Source organism: Lepisosteus oculatus, chromosome 20, assembly GCF_040954835.1.
Source record: "Lepisosteus oculatus isolate fLepOcu1 chromosome 20, fLepOcu1.hap2, whole genome shotgun sequence".
NCBI classification, from domain to species: domain Eukaryota; kingdom Metazoa; phylum Chordata; class Actinopteri; order Semionotiformes; family Lepisosteidae; genus Lepisosteus; species Lepisosteus oculatus.
The window spans coordinates 12,267,760-12,281,146 of record NC_090715.1 but is presented as its reverse complement, the minus strand read 5'-3'; the positions used below and the strand labels follow the sequence as shown (position 1 = coordinate 12,281,146).

General features: G+C 45.0%; 2 protein-coding genes across 6 annotated transcripts; one reads left to right on the top strand and one right to left on the bottom strand.

The window, feature by feature from the left end:
* Window positions 1-986: 986 nt before the first annotated feature.
* ciapin1 (cytokine induced apoptosis inhibitor 1) lies at window positions 987-8,465 on the bottom strand. Of its 4 annotated transcripts, none has more exons than XM_015368164.2 (10): window positions 7,335-7,663; window positions 7,179-7,248; window positions 5,421-5,586; window positions 4,466-4,615; window positions 3,608-3,684; window positions 2,728-2,896; window positions 2,401-2,474; window positions 1,754-1,875; window positions 1,446-1,527; window positions 987-1,187 (listed from the first exon to the last, which is right to left on the bottom strand). In XM_015368164.2, the coding sequence occupies exons 1-10, from the start codon at window positions 7,580-7,582 to the stop codon at window positions 1,077-1,079; spliced, it is 1,269 nt and encodes a 422-aa protein (XP_015223650.2). In that variant the 5' UTR covers window positions 7,583-7,663; the 3' UTR covers window positions 987-1,076. The 4 variants fall into 4 exon arrangements, with proteins under 4 accessions (XP_015223650.2, XP_015223651.1, XP_015223653.1 ...); XM_015368165.2 differs by having other exon boundaries at window positions 7,315-7,420; XM_015368167.2 differs by lacking the exons at window positions 7,179-7,248; window positions 7,335-7,663 and adding an exon at window positions 8,229-8,465.
* coq9 (coenzyme Q9 homolog (S. cerevisiae)) lies at window positions 8,395-13,143 on the top strand. Of its 2 annotated transcripts, none has more exons than XM_069181399.1 (7): window positions 8,395-8,470; window positions 9,341-9,483; window positions 10,019-10,103; window positions 10,244-10,348; window positions 10,576-10,731; window positions 11,701-11,754; window positions 12,279-13,143. In XM_069181399.1, exons 2-7 carry the CDS (start codon window positions 9,371-9,373, stop codon window positions 12,312-12,314), a joined length of 549 nt encoding a protein of 182 aa, XP_069037500.1. In that variant the 5' UTR covers window positions 8,395-8,470; window positions 9,341-9,370; the 3' UTR covers window positions 12,315-13,143. The 2 variants fall into 2 exon arrangements, with proteins under 2 accessions (XP_069037500.1, XP_069037501.1); XM_069181400.1 differs by lacking the exon at window positions 8,395-8,470 and adding an exon at window positions 8,912-8,935.
* Window positions 13,144-13,387: the final 244 nt, after the last annotated feature.

Sequence of the window (13,387 nt, the reverse complement as noted above, 5' to 3'; positions counted from 1 at the left end):
TCTGCAGTTTTCTTTGGTGTTACCATGAATAGCTGTACAGCTGATGAATTTCAGTAGTATTGCTCAGGGCATCTTATTTACGGGAGTTTCAGCTCTCAGAAGTATGTCTTTTTGTTTTCAGCTTAAAAGAATGTTTGGATGATATATTCAGCCTCTGATAAAATGTTGTACTTTGTAAAGAGACATTACTCTTTTGTAACATTTTCAGAATGAGTATTTAGAAATGGAGAAAGGATCAGACAAGCAGACATTTTCTCAACGTTAAATTGTGGCATAACGCAATTCTTTTATAACTAAGTATGATAACGCAATAAGATTGTGTAGTATAAGTTGTATATAAAGGGGTTAATACTAGAAAAGACAAGCTAAGTCTATTGTTTCAGATGCAAATGCACATGAATTGCATGGTGATTAGAGACTGTTGGAAGACAAGACCATGTTTGAGATGGAAGTGGGCTCAATGACAGAGCTGGATTTGCAGCGACAGTGAAACCAGTGATCAGAGGTTTCACACTGCTGATGAAGAGATCTAACCTCCAACCCCGTCGCTGGTGTAAATGGAAGAGACTGATGGATGCAGAACCAGTGTGAAAAACAATACACCCCCTTTATTAGCCTTTGTTTCTACAGTGTACATGCTACAGAAAGCTGCTTTATTCACAACCTCATAGGACAGAGGAGAAAGACACCTGTTTGATTTTTTTTGGAAATATGTACATTTTAATATTTGTTTATCTCAAGTTAAATTGGAGATATTAATAACCATTGCTTCTCTACATCCCTCAGACATGACATACGATTTAAAACCTCTTTCCTGCATAATGGGATGACAAGTGAGAGCAATGAAGTGAATGGTTCTGCTCAGAAGAAACTGCTAACTGGACTGGTTTGATTAGATCTGATTGTTGTCCGTCTTTCTTATGGACAAAACTGGTAATTGACATCTACAGTGGGGAAATCCAGACTAAAACGCAGCTGTGATAATCCCTGGAACGCGACCTGTCTTTTCCCAGGGGCTCGGCAGACATGCAGAGCAGGAAGGGTGGAATGTGTCAGCCCTTGGGATGGGGGGAGCTCTAGGCATCTGTGAGCTGCGTCTCCTGCAGAACAATCTTCTCTCCGGGCTTGAAGGCGGGCATCCCGAGGTACGGGCAGCTGGCACAGCGGAAGGCATCTCCGAGGTAGCACTGAAGGAGACACAGTAGCATCAGAGCTGTCTAATAATCAATGACAGAACAACAGAGGGCTGGGTCTGGAAAGAATCCCTCTGTATACTGGAACTATTCATTGATTTTCGGGAAAAACACCAAACACAGGTCCAGCCCTGCTTAGCTGCAGAGATCAAGCCGCAGGGCGATACTGCTGCGGCCAGAGGCAGCGAGATCAGAGGAGCTGGACGGGCGAAGGGTTAGACAGGAGTGAACTAGAACGGCCGACGAACTCACATTCCCGCAGGCAGACTTGGATTGGGTCTGCTTCTGGGCTTCCCTGGTCTCCTGCTCCAGCTCCTCCGCCAGCCCGCATGTGCTGAGAGAAAACAGGCAAGATGGTGGTCAGTTAACTGCTACCCACACTTACAAGCTCGATTTAGTTTCAACGATATAATATATTTTTGTAACTTCAATGAAAAGTCATAGTGCTACTCTGAGTCTGCAGAAACTATTCCTTAGTTTTACAAAGATGGCTGCTTTCCAGAGCTCTGGATAAGGTCTGATGTGTTTCGAACCAGCAGGCACGGACTCCCTCTTCTCACCAGTTCTTGCAAGCCTTCTTCTTCGTGGCTGCCCCCTCTCCACAGCTGGGGGCCCTCAGAGAGGCCGGGTCTGGCTTCTTCAGGTCCTCCTCGTCAAGGTAGGCATCTGTGTCCAAGAGATCCTGGGGGGACAGGATCAGGACATCACTAAGGTGGCCAGAAACATTCGTTCAAGAGCAGATAAACTACAATGATCAGTCAGCTGTTGGTTTCAAAGTGTCAGCTATACTTTTCAGTATTCCATGTTGAACATGGAATTTTGCTTATCGATTTAATTGGATGTTTATACAGGATTAACATATCTCCAGAAATATATATTGTACCAAGCAGGCGGTTAACAAATGGTAAAAGCAAACTTCAGCAGCTGCCTCAGAACCACCTTCTCTCACTGGACAGCAGACATAGGTGTGGTGTAGCTCCAGAGCCTTTTAGGTTGCACCTTACCTATTAGTACTTTAAAAGTCACTGCAAAGCATTTTATAGCATCTGTGCTGCTGCCTACTTTCAGATTTAATGGCAACTGTCTCAGTCCCACTGAGATAACTATATCCTTATTCATGACACTATCCCCTGGAAGATACTACTACCACAATATGCCGGACTTGAGTAGAAGACATGGGACCCCTACCCTGCGCACACGCACTCACCACATCATCATCGTTCATTTCATTGGCAGACAGTGTCCACATCTTCGCTGTGCTGGCATCCAGGGCGGGCTTCTCTGTGGAGAAAGAGCGTGTGTTTGGTCACCTGCTTGCTTTCAGACATAACTGGGGGGGGGGGGCTTGTAATGTTCTCCCATCACAAACAGGACTCAACACCACTTGGTAGGAAGACTTGGCTCCTCCGCAGCCACTGTCCTGCATCTTCAAACGGCCACACAACTTCCTCGATTTTGCCCAGCGAGATCAAGCAGCACAGGAAATGAGAAACCAGGCCGACCCCCCATTTCTGTCGCTGCCCGACAGACACACCTTTCTGAGCCACTTTCTTTCCCAATGACAGCTTCAGCTGGCTGGATGAGCCCACTTCAAAGTTGGGTTTGCTGGCAGACATCCGAACTCTGGACAGGTCACTCTCCTGGTACCCAGTGGCCTCCTTCACAGTCGTGGCGACTTCAGAACTCAAGGGCTCGGTTCTGACCTTTGAACAGAAGGCATTTCAGGAATGGGCTGCTGTTCTAAGAGATCATCATCCAGATAAGCCAATTATGACCTCTTTGATCTAAGAGAGACCAGTTTCAGTTTGAAAACAATGACAAGATCACTTTCTAGAATCTACAGGCCTCTTTCTGAGCCATTTTACTTTGTTTCTGGCGGGTGCAGAGTACTTATAAATCTAGTCGGCCTTTCCAGACAGCTATTATTAAAGTTCTGCTGTGTGGGGCAAATGTCTGGTCCAAATCCACAGGGTCCACTGGTCCACATTCCCACAGGCGGAGCCAGCTCAATGGCACAGACATCACCTGTGTCACCCGAGGATGCATGGACACAAAAAATGGTCACAGAGCCAAAATAGGGCCCACTGATGTGGAATATCATGCCCAGGGGAGTATCCCTATGGGCCCATTTCAATACAGGCTCAATCCCCATAAGATTTTTTATGGGTAAAACTTAAAAGGAAATCCCCTACCCATAACAGCATAGCTGCAGGTCCACTTTGAATGTTCGCTTTAAAGAAGTACAGTGATAGCAGAAATAAAAGAAGAAGTTATTATGATGAAGTTAATAAATGGGAATTATATAAAAATGCTGTTTGGGGGAAATGATCTTAGAATACTGAATATAGTTCAGGTTTGGGTTCTTCTATCTTATTCTGCATCATCAGGAACTCAGAATAAGTTTCAGAAAGTACCTCAGACACGGACACCAGTCCCGACATCTTCATGGCTGAAATAAGTTTGCTAAGAGTTTTCACTTTGTTGTTGTTACCTAAAGAGAAGAACAGAATGCAAATTAAACATGAATGCTGGCCTCACAGTGTCCCAGCCCCTCAGTTCGAAACCACAGGGCCGCATATCCACCAACTCGGACTCCCACATCATCACACAGCAGACTCTCGGCCCTGGTTTGTCTGCGCCACTCATTTTGAATCTCGTCTCCTCCACCTGGTCGCTCAGCGTCAGCTGCAACGGGCTCATATAGCCTTCCTTCCATCTCTGTCCCCATATCAAGACAAGATGAAAATCTAGACTCCTGCTCCTGGCCAGCTCCTGTCCATAGACAGCGGAAGCAGGCTTCAAAGCAGGAGGTCCCTGGCCATGTCCTGGGCCCTCCAGCACCTGCTACCTTTCACGCAAAGTGCTTTCCTGTGTGTATCAGCTGCAGTCTGTTAAATCATTCCCGCTCAGGGGTGCTTGGAGCCCAAACAGCTATTTTAACAACAACTTTTTTTCCTCTTTCTGGGAAAAAAAACATAACAATTAACCTCAAAAGGAGAGCAAAGGTACTTTATGTCAAAGGGAGTAAAACATAGAAGCTATTTGTTATTTGTAATACCTGACTTATTTTTGCTTACAATATATAAATCAGTAACTTTTCTTAAAATACTGTCACAATTCACAAAACATGGAAAATTTTCTTGGGGACTTGAGGGATGAGGGAACATTTCCATCCACATCAGTCCGGGATTGACTTTATGGTGAGTGATTGGAGTGGCCCTGCAGTGGGAAATAAGCTGGGACACACAGGCCCTGGTTGCCTGGAGACTCACCTGAGGCCGAGACAGGCTCCTCCAGGATGACATTTCCGCCTGGCTTCAGCACTCGGCCGATCTCCGCCAAGGTCTCTGAGCTGTGGATGACAGTGCTGTCCGGCAGCAGGCCGGACAGGACCCAGTGGAAGCTGGACTCCGGGTGAGAGGCTGCAGGGACAGGAGAAGATCAGGAGATTCTATGATTCCAGTCCAGCTATGTCAGAACGTCATTCATTTGGCTAAATGATGTGGCCAGTGGGTATAAAGCTCACCTTCATGGACGATGCAGTAATTATGGACAACTTTCATTGATTTTCAAAACAAACATATATATTTTTACTGAACAGAAAATCACAAAAAAATGAAAAAATCTGTTTGTTTCAGGACTATGGATACAAAATTTAAATGAGTAGTTGCTATCTTTTTTAGACATGGGGACATATTATAATACGTGATTCAGGCATTAGTATTAGAATTAAATGCCCTAGGAATTATGAATTAACTAGAATTATGTTGGATAATTTCATTTTGAAATGTAGCCATACAAAAACGAAAAGTCTTGACAATCAGGTCATAAACAGGTGACACAACACCAAGCTCAAAAGCACCTGACACCAACACAGCGACTCCTGGATTTTGCATTCCGAAATGCCCAAGACAGATTTTTAAACAATTAGGCTGACAATACCCCAGGCAGGAAAGTGGGGTATGTCAAGGGACCTCAAGTGGAAAATTCCCACATATGGGGGCATTACTAAATACATCGGCTCTCTGAACAGTAGCAACAGGTACAAAATGCTGCTACACTCTTCAAAAAACAAAAACAGGTTTCACACCATGATTCTTCAAAAGGCTTCCAAATGCAGAAATGAATCAACTGCTTGTACTGCCTCTATGTGGTACAGCTCCTATAGTGTGCCCAGAGCTACTGAGCCTTTTTAAAGTTAACATGGGTTTGTGAAGTAATACTCACACAGCCGTAGTCTGTCAATGTTTTCTATTGCCACCTTGCCCTGGGATCCCACTGCTTTCTGCAGGCTCTCCACCTGCTCCTTCACTGCCGTGGGGCTGGATGGGTGACCCCACATCAGCAGCAGGCTCTGCCCTGCCTGCACGCCCAGCTCTGCCATACCTCTGTCCTGCAGGCACAGCCGAAAAGACTGCTCAGTCTCAGACCTCCAGTCCCCGGACGAAGGTTTCAAACTCACAAGACAAGCAATGCTGTTAGGTCCACAGAAGGAAATTCCCAGCCCTAACGGACTGCCCTAAACAGACAGATTCACAGAACTCAAAACTTTAGTCTTGAGCAACTAGCATGACTATCCAGGACCTGAAAATGAAGGGTGCTAGAGCTCATAAGTCCTGAGGTCTTCTGCTCAGAATTAAATTAGAATAATAAACTGAATTGTTAAAAAAATTATATTTAAGTATTTACATCAGTGAGCTCTAATATGAGCCTGTGTCCAGAATCTTAGGGCCATGGTAAACCCTACACAACTGCTAGCTGTAATTGCCTTCAGTAATTGGTAGCCAGTTTTCCAGTTAACCCTGGTCAATTTATAGCTGATAATTAAAAAAGGGTGTTTTCAAAACCTTCCATTGTGCATCTCAATCACGCCTGCATCAGATTTTACGATACTTGGGTTTGTATTTGGATCAGACCGTCGTGCAGCTGAGCTTAAGTTTCACAAGCTTCTTGTCGATTTCAGATGTCGAATACAGGCCCAGTCAACTGGCCACACTGGTGTAGAGATGCCAGTGAAAACCGAAAGGGCCCAAATTAAGACATCCAGCGTGAAACTAACAGGACAACATTCAAAATTGATTTTTTTCCTGCAGTGCCGAGATCTTAACTCTCTAAATTCTTATAAAATTCCAAAATTATCAAAAGACAGTAATTCATTGTCTGTTGTCATTTAACCTTCAAATTTAATTTCCCACACGAGAAGAATATTTTGAGACCGTATTATGCTTTGAAAAACCTCCCCGTCAGCCTGGATAATTAGAGGACAGGTGCAGAAGTGAGTCAGCGCTTCAGGGTGATTCGAGAGACGTTCCTATTGGTTTCAGTTTTTATCTGTTTTCCTCAGGCGTTTGTAAAGAAGCTGGCTGACAGTGTCGACGTCGGGACTGAGATCGCAGCATGTAAACAAGCTTCTCCAGACGCAGTTGCTTTTACTGCAACCCACTCCAATCGCCTTACAAATCCGAATCTGAGCGGGGGCACCAATTAAATGTCCCTTCCGAACCCCATCCCGCCGGCATTTGAGCGATTAAAACTACAGGGAGTCTAGTTAAGCAGTAACATTTCACGTTCGGTAAAAAAATAGAGAGAAAAGCAGATTCCGGCTGTACAAGTACACTCAAGACAAAGCCCTTAACGCACAGATCACGTGCTTATTCAGGTTGTGTCACGTCCCAAAACTCCCATCGTGTGCGGTAGAGCTACAAAATAGATTTATTTGTAATCTGTAGCATGCCTTTCAACCAATGTTGATTTTAGCTGCACTTATCCTGAGTGAGCTGTATCAGAGCAGAATTCCCTTTCTCATTTCACAGAAACACGATGCTTATCATCAAAGAATCATAGCTGAAGAAACTGTGTTCGGACCAAACGTGATGATCTACACTAATCATAAAATGTCTCTGGACATGTAGCGGCCCCCAGCAAACAAATCGTAGTTCAAACCATTCTAATGAATTCGATATATCACACGACCTTTCCACTTACCTGAATCTTCAGTTGTCCTTGGTTATGAACTGACATACAACTCTCGTCCAACGATGTTTTATGAGTGAACCTGCGCAGAGTATTATATTAATCTTACTGAAACACGGTAAGATAAAGACCGGTTTTTGTAACAAACCTAGCCAACACTTCGCTTACTCGGCTCTCTCTTCTTCTGCCGATCCGAAGCCGGGAAGATCGCTGACGTCTTTACCGAGAGGCGGCCGGAGACTGAAAGAGTCGCAAGCGAATGACGTGCGGCAGTTGTGGTGGGATATGGCGGCGCTGCTCAGAGGTTGGAGAGCCGGGAGGGTTTTGTGGGCCTTGCGAACTGGTGAGAGAGGGAGAATCCGGCGGGCTGGGACTGGGGTTATAGCCTCCGATCTGGGGTGCGGGACGGGCAACATGTTCCTGCTGGTAGTCTGGTGACCCCTCTGGAACCTGGGTCTGAATCTGAGACTAGCAAGGTGATCGTGAAGGACAGTCTGCATTGTTGTTCCTATGGATTCAGAGTTTTAATGAAACAATTGTTTTTGTTTTAATGCGCGCATATAACACATATACGTGTAAACTGATCAATTGATAAATCCTGATCAGTGTAAGATATATTAATGTAGCAGTGCGTTATACATTTGTTCCGTGACGACTCGTAGTTACATACTTGTTGTGTAACTAAAACAACTGGAAAGTTAAACAGACGAACCCCGCGTATATTGTTTTGATTTCTTCTTACGGCGAACGCCAAATGTATATTGTTTTAGTTCTTTTTACGTTCCCGTAGTTTCTATGCCTACCTATCGCTAAATGCGAGTTGCGCCTTTGTGACAACACTTTGTTTACAAGCTTAGCGTGGGGGCAGTCAAGGAAATGTATAAAGTACGTCAGTCAATGACCTGTAAAGACAGTGATGTCATGAAACGTAGAGCTGGAAATGTTTGCAGTTAGAACAATACCATCTCCGGTCGCCTGACGCAAACAACCGAAAACACCTCCGCTCCAGGATGCTCGGAGAAAATGCTCGTTTTAAGAGAAGCCAAGTTTAAACCCCCTTACCTTCAGCTTGCTCTCCTAGAGGCTTCACAAAGGCACCAGCATTTAAAAATCCTGTGCAATTCTTCTCTCCTTGCCTACCTAGCACACAGAAGCCAGTGTCCCCATGTGAAGAGGCGTTTCCACAGAGCTGCGCTGCTGAGATTGCAGGAGGACTCCAAGCAGGAGCAGACAGCCTCTTCCTCCTCTTATCACCAGCACTACCAGGCGTCACCTGGCTCCGAGTCCTCACAGACTAACACCAGGTCTGCTCCCAGCCTGGACTGGCTGTGTCTGGGCTCTCTTATCTGTACTGGATTTGGATGTTGTTGTGAAAGGAATATTCCATATGGATAGCGTGTAGCTGGCTCACGTGTTAACATATGTTGATTGTTAGTGGATAGGTTCCCACTTTGCCATTGCAAATGGGATATCTTCAGCCATTTCTTTTTGAGCCCCTACATTTTCCTTTATATTTATGGGCTGGGGACTGCTCAGGTGCCGTTAGTGTAGCAGGTGGTGGTTCTGTGCAGCGGCAGACCCTCACTCCCACTGCCTTCGTGTGTGTCTGTGCAGCTATGCAGACCAGAGCGGCGAGCAGGGGGAGGATTACGAGACGGAGGAGCAGCTGCAGAGCCGCATCCTCGCGGCCGCACTCGACTTTGTGCCGCAGCACGGTTGGTCAGTGGACGCGATCGCGGCGGGAGCACAGGTGATCCCGGAGCGCGCATGTATGTGTGCCCTTGAGCATGTGTGCACATGCGCCGGCCCGTGAGAGGGCTTCCACAGAGCTTGAGCAAACACTCGAGGTGCTAATGCAAACCACTCACATGGAGGCATTCCGTGAAACATTATTTTAATCACGCATTTTATAATGCATTTCTTGGAAGAAAACATTGCATGCATCTATCTTTATTGGTTATAGTATGACAGATGTTATTGTAGGTTTGGAGTTTTCTTTAACACTTAATAATGAAATATTAATAATAGTATTAAAAGAAGGTTTAGGGAATAAGACATAAATGAAAGAAACTGTTGTCCCATTTCTTCAGTTACAGAGAGCAGCTTGCTGTAGTCAGAGGATGAGGATGATAGACTCATCACTGACCATTGCGTTCTGTCTCTTGGTCTGTCAGGCTCTGGGTCTGTCCGCAGCAGCTGCAGGGATGTTCACCAACGGCGCCGGAGACCTAGTCCTGCACTTCATCACTCAGTGTAACACCCGCCTGGCCGACAGTCTGGCGGAGCAGCACAAGCAGGTCCAGCTGGGCCAGGCCGAGTGAGTCACCCCCCCCACCCAGTCCAAGCCTGCGGGTGTTTGTGGTGTGCTGTGTGATCGGGACAGTGGCTGCTGCACTCTTGCAGTGTGCCTAGTTGTTCTGGAAGGGAGTAATAACCTATTTCCAGAAATGAGGAAATGGTCTTTTTTTTTCTCAGATGCTGCGGCTTTTTGACATTGCTCACTTTTTGGTGCTTGGAGTTTCATACCTATTACCCATGTGAAAACTGCTTGTTTCAAAGTGGCAGGGCCTTGTATACCCATTTATTGTTCTGACAACTGTGGATCTTCTCTGTTTGAGACAATCATTTAATGCTAGGGATAGTCTTGTCTGTTATCTCTTAAACACACAGTCATAAAATTCAAGAATAACACACAGAGTGAAAGGACAAAGGGACTCTCCTCCTGAATGCAAATATTGAACACATGTTTGTCCCCAATCAGCTGTTCTTCAACAACATGTTGCAACTGACCCAGTGTGCAGCTTCTTTGTGGTCTTTGTGTGGGTAAAAGTGTGGGTGTGTTTTTGTGTCAGGTCAAAGAAGCCTGCTGAGTTTCTGAGAGAAGCAGTGGAAATGAGACTACGCATGCTCATCCCATACATCGAAACCTGGCCGCAGGTACTGTGTTGTGTACTGGGGAAAGGAGCTTCTGATTTCATGGCTGACGGCAGTCCTAGGACGAGGGGGGAGTTTTTTTGGAACGGGAGGTGTAGCTGTTCTCCTGAAAAATGGTATTCTTTTTCCCTCCCCGTCGCCAGGCCATGAGCATCCTGCTGCTGCCCCAGAACATCCCTGAGAGCCTGAAGCACCTGTCCACCCTGGTGGATGACATCTGGTACTACGCCGGGGACCGCTCTACTGATGTGAGTGCGGTCACGTCATTCTGCAGCATGTTTCCAAACATGGCCATGATCTCTCACTGCTGTAGCACGATTAGGTGATTAATAATGCTATAATTTTAGCATCCCCACTACACACTGCTTTTGACAACTAAATGAGAAGGGTGAACCAGACAACCTAGATGAATCTGTAACTTTTTGTAGTGTTCTTCTGTGCCAGTCTGGTAAGTGGTGTGATTGTGTGCCCACAGCTGAACTGGTACACACGACGTGCAGCCCTGACCGGCATCTATAACACCACAGAGCTGGTGATGGTTCAGGATTCCTCTCCCGACTTCCAGGACACCTGGACCTTCTTGGACAACCGCATTAAAGACGTGATGAACATGGCCAACACTGCCCAGCAGGTGCTGATCCCTGAGGGAAAACACACATCTTTTTGACCACATGTGCTCTGACCGCCTCCCTGGTATTGTTCCCCAGCTCTGAAGAATTCTTCACCTGATGCAGAGACCCATAAGCAACTAGCTTTTTTAGTTGGTCTTTAACTCCTCAGGTGTTAAAGAACTGGGAAACATCCCTGCGGATGATTGAATAGGTTTGTTCTTGTGCTTAGAAGCTGAATGAACAGTGAAACACGAACCAGAGGACACGCAGGTGGAAACTAGGTGGAAGTGCATTTAAAATTGAGACCAGCAGGCAGTTCTTTACCCAGAGTGATGTGGAAGCCTGGAACGAGACACCCATCCACACTGGTGCAACTGATACCCAGGTTTCTTTAAAGAAACGCTAGGATGAGATCTTTGGATCAATTAACTGCTGACCACCAAATGGGCAGCATGAACCAAATGTCCTAGTCTTGTTTGTAACCTTTCTCGTGTTCTAAGCTGAGAGCACAGGTCAGATGAAAAGCAGAACCTCCAGAACTTGTGATACTCTGGAATCATGCACAACACTCTCATGGCAATCAAATTTTCCCAGTAATGACCAAGCTTCAGACTGCAGGATCTGGGCAATGAGCTTGGCTATTTTACCTTGCAGTTCTGTAGCATTAGAGGTGCTGAGAGCAGGAACCCTGCTGGAGTCTGGATCTCAGTGGTACTGTTTTGTGAATTTCTCATTTGTTCATTTAACAGTGTTTTAGGTAACACATGCTCCAAGTTTGAAAGACTGACCTCTCCAGAATGCCCTCTGACAAATCTTTTTGTAACTAATGTGTTGCTATGAAAACATTGGAATTATTTGTCCTCTTAGTTTGGTCTTTATTCACTGTTCAGTTTGCAGCATGGCTACGTGGCTGTACATATGGTACAGTAGATATCACTACACAGGTTTGCTTTGTGTACTTTGCTGATGGTCGGCCTATGTCTTTACAGGTTAAATCCACTGGGGAAGCTGTGGTACAGGGGATTATGGGAGCTGCCATCACTGTAAGTTGTTTCTCTTGCTCACTGGTTCATCTCAGCAATTTTCCTAGTATCAGATGGCTATTTTTTGGACTCTCACTCCAAGCAGTGTGTGTAAGGATCACACCATTTAACCAGTTTGCTTTGGGAGAAGGAAGGAAATATGTATAAAACAAAAAGCACTTACAGGGTTTGATATTTGCAGTCTTTAATTGATTTAATTTAGACCAATCACCATTTTAGTTTTTTTGCTTTTGTTTTCTTTCTTTGATTTAATTTAGCCTTAATTAATTAATTTGGAAATTTCCAAATCTCAGTTAAGTGGTCAGAACAGAGAATTTTACATGAAGTGAAACAAATGCAAGCTAAATTAATGCAGCTTAGCATGTGTTTTTCACTCTTCATTCCAGATCCATGTTCATTTTGGCTGCTATTTTTTAGTTGAAAGAAGATTTGTATTTCATTGCACAGACTGAGTTTGAAGAGGACAAAGAGAACCAGACTGGACCTGGGACACTTTATCCTTTTCCATTTCTGTTGTTTTGCAGCTGAAGAACCTTTCGGGGATGAACCAGCGGCGGTGATTTGGTCCTGCCCATCAGAACGGCTCATCCCTCTCCCCAGCTCAGCCCGTGCACACACTGACAGACGACTGTCCTCTCCCCTGTCCAGGAACCAGCACAACACACTCCTGCGCTCCTGCTGATCATCACAGGCCCCCTCCTCACCACACAAGCCCACTCCCTTCTCTCTCCTAGTGCACCTCTGACAAGGTCTTAAAATCCGCAGTATTACCATATACGCTGCCTCACCACCCTCAACAGTCAGTCCACTTCGAGATGGACTGAAACATAAAGGTTTCTTTGTCATCTGACGTTTGAATGTTTTCAGTCAGAGCTCCTTCCACAAAACTGAAATGTAGAAATAAACAAAAGAGATTCATATCGTTTTGTTTTTAGTTTCTCATTTGAAAAGGGGCCCTTTTTCATTGTGAGCACAACCCAAAGCAGCCCTGTTGTTCCCTTCCTTCTTCCTGAATTTGACAATAACAATATGGATGTTTTCATACTTCTCTTTTTTTTTTTCTTGTGAGCTTCCAGTCAGTGCTAAAATCCTGCCTTGGAGGGATGAATCTGAATTCTGAAGCCTGCATTTTGTTTCAAACTATACATCGTTCTGGTGTTACACTCAAGCCCATGAGCAAAGACAAAATGCTCTTATGCTCTTAATTTATGTGCCATATACTGGTTCATAGTCACTTTGATCTGAAACCCGATGGACGCAAGTGGCTTATTTTCTGCGCTTCTTCTTTAGAACCCCCTCCCAGCTGTGAAAAAGAAGAACGGTATAAGAGTGAATGTCCCTTTTTTTGTTGAGATCATTGAGATTCTTAAATAAATGTTATGAATGGTGTTTGAGGGCTGTTGACTCTTTTGTTAAGTAGCTCGACTGTGACAGGTCAAAACATTAATCTGAGTACAGAAATGATCTTTGCATGAGCGTTGAGCTTTTTGCTGCTGTTCATGTGTTGTGTTCAATATCTATTACAGCACAGTTACACATGTAGGCTGCCCCTTGTGTCAAAGCAGTAGATTTGAAGCAGCTTTTAAATTATTGCAATAATGTACCCATGTGCTGGATTACCTCATCACCAAGA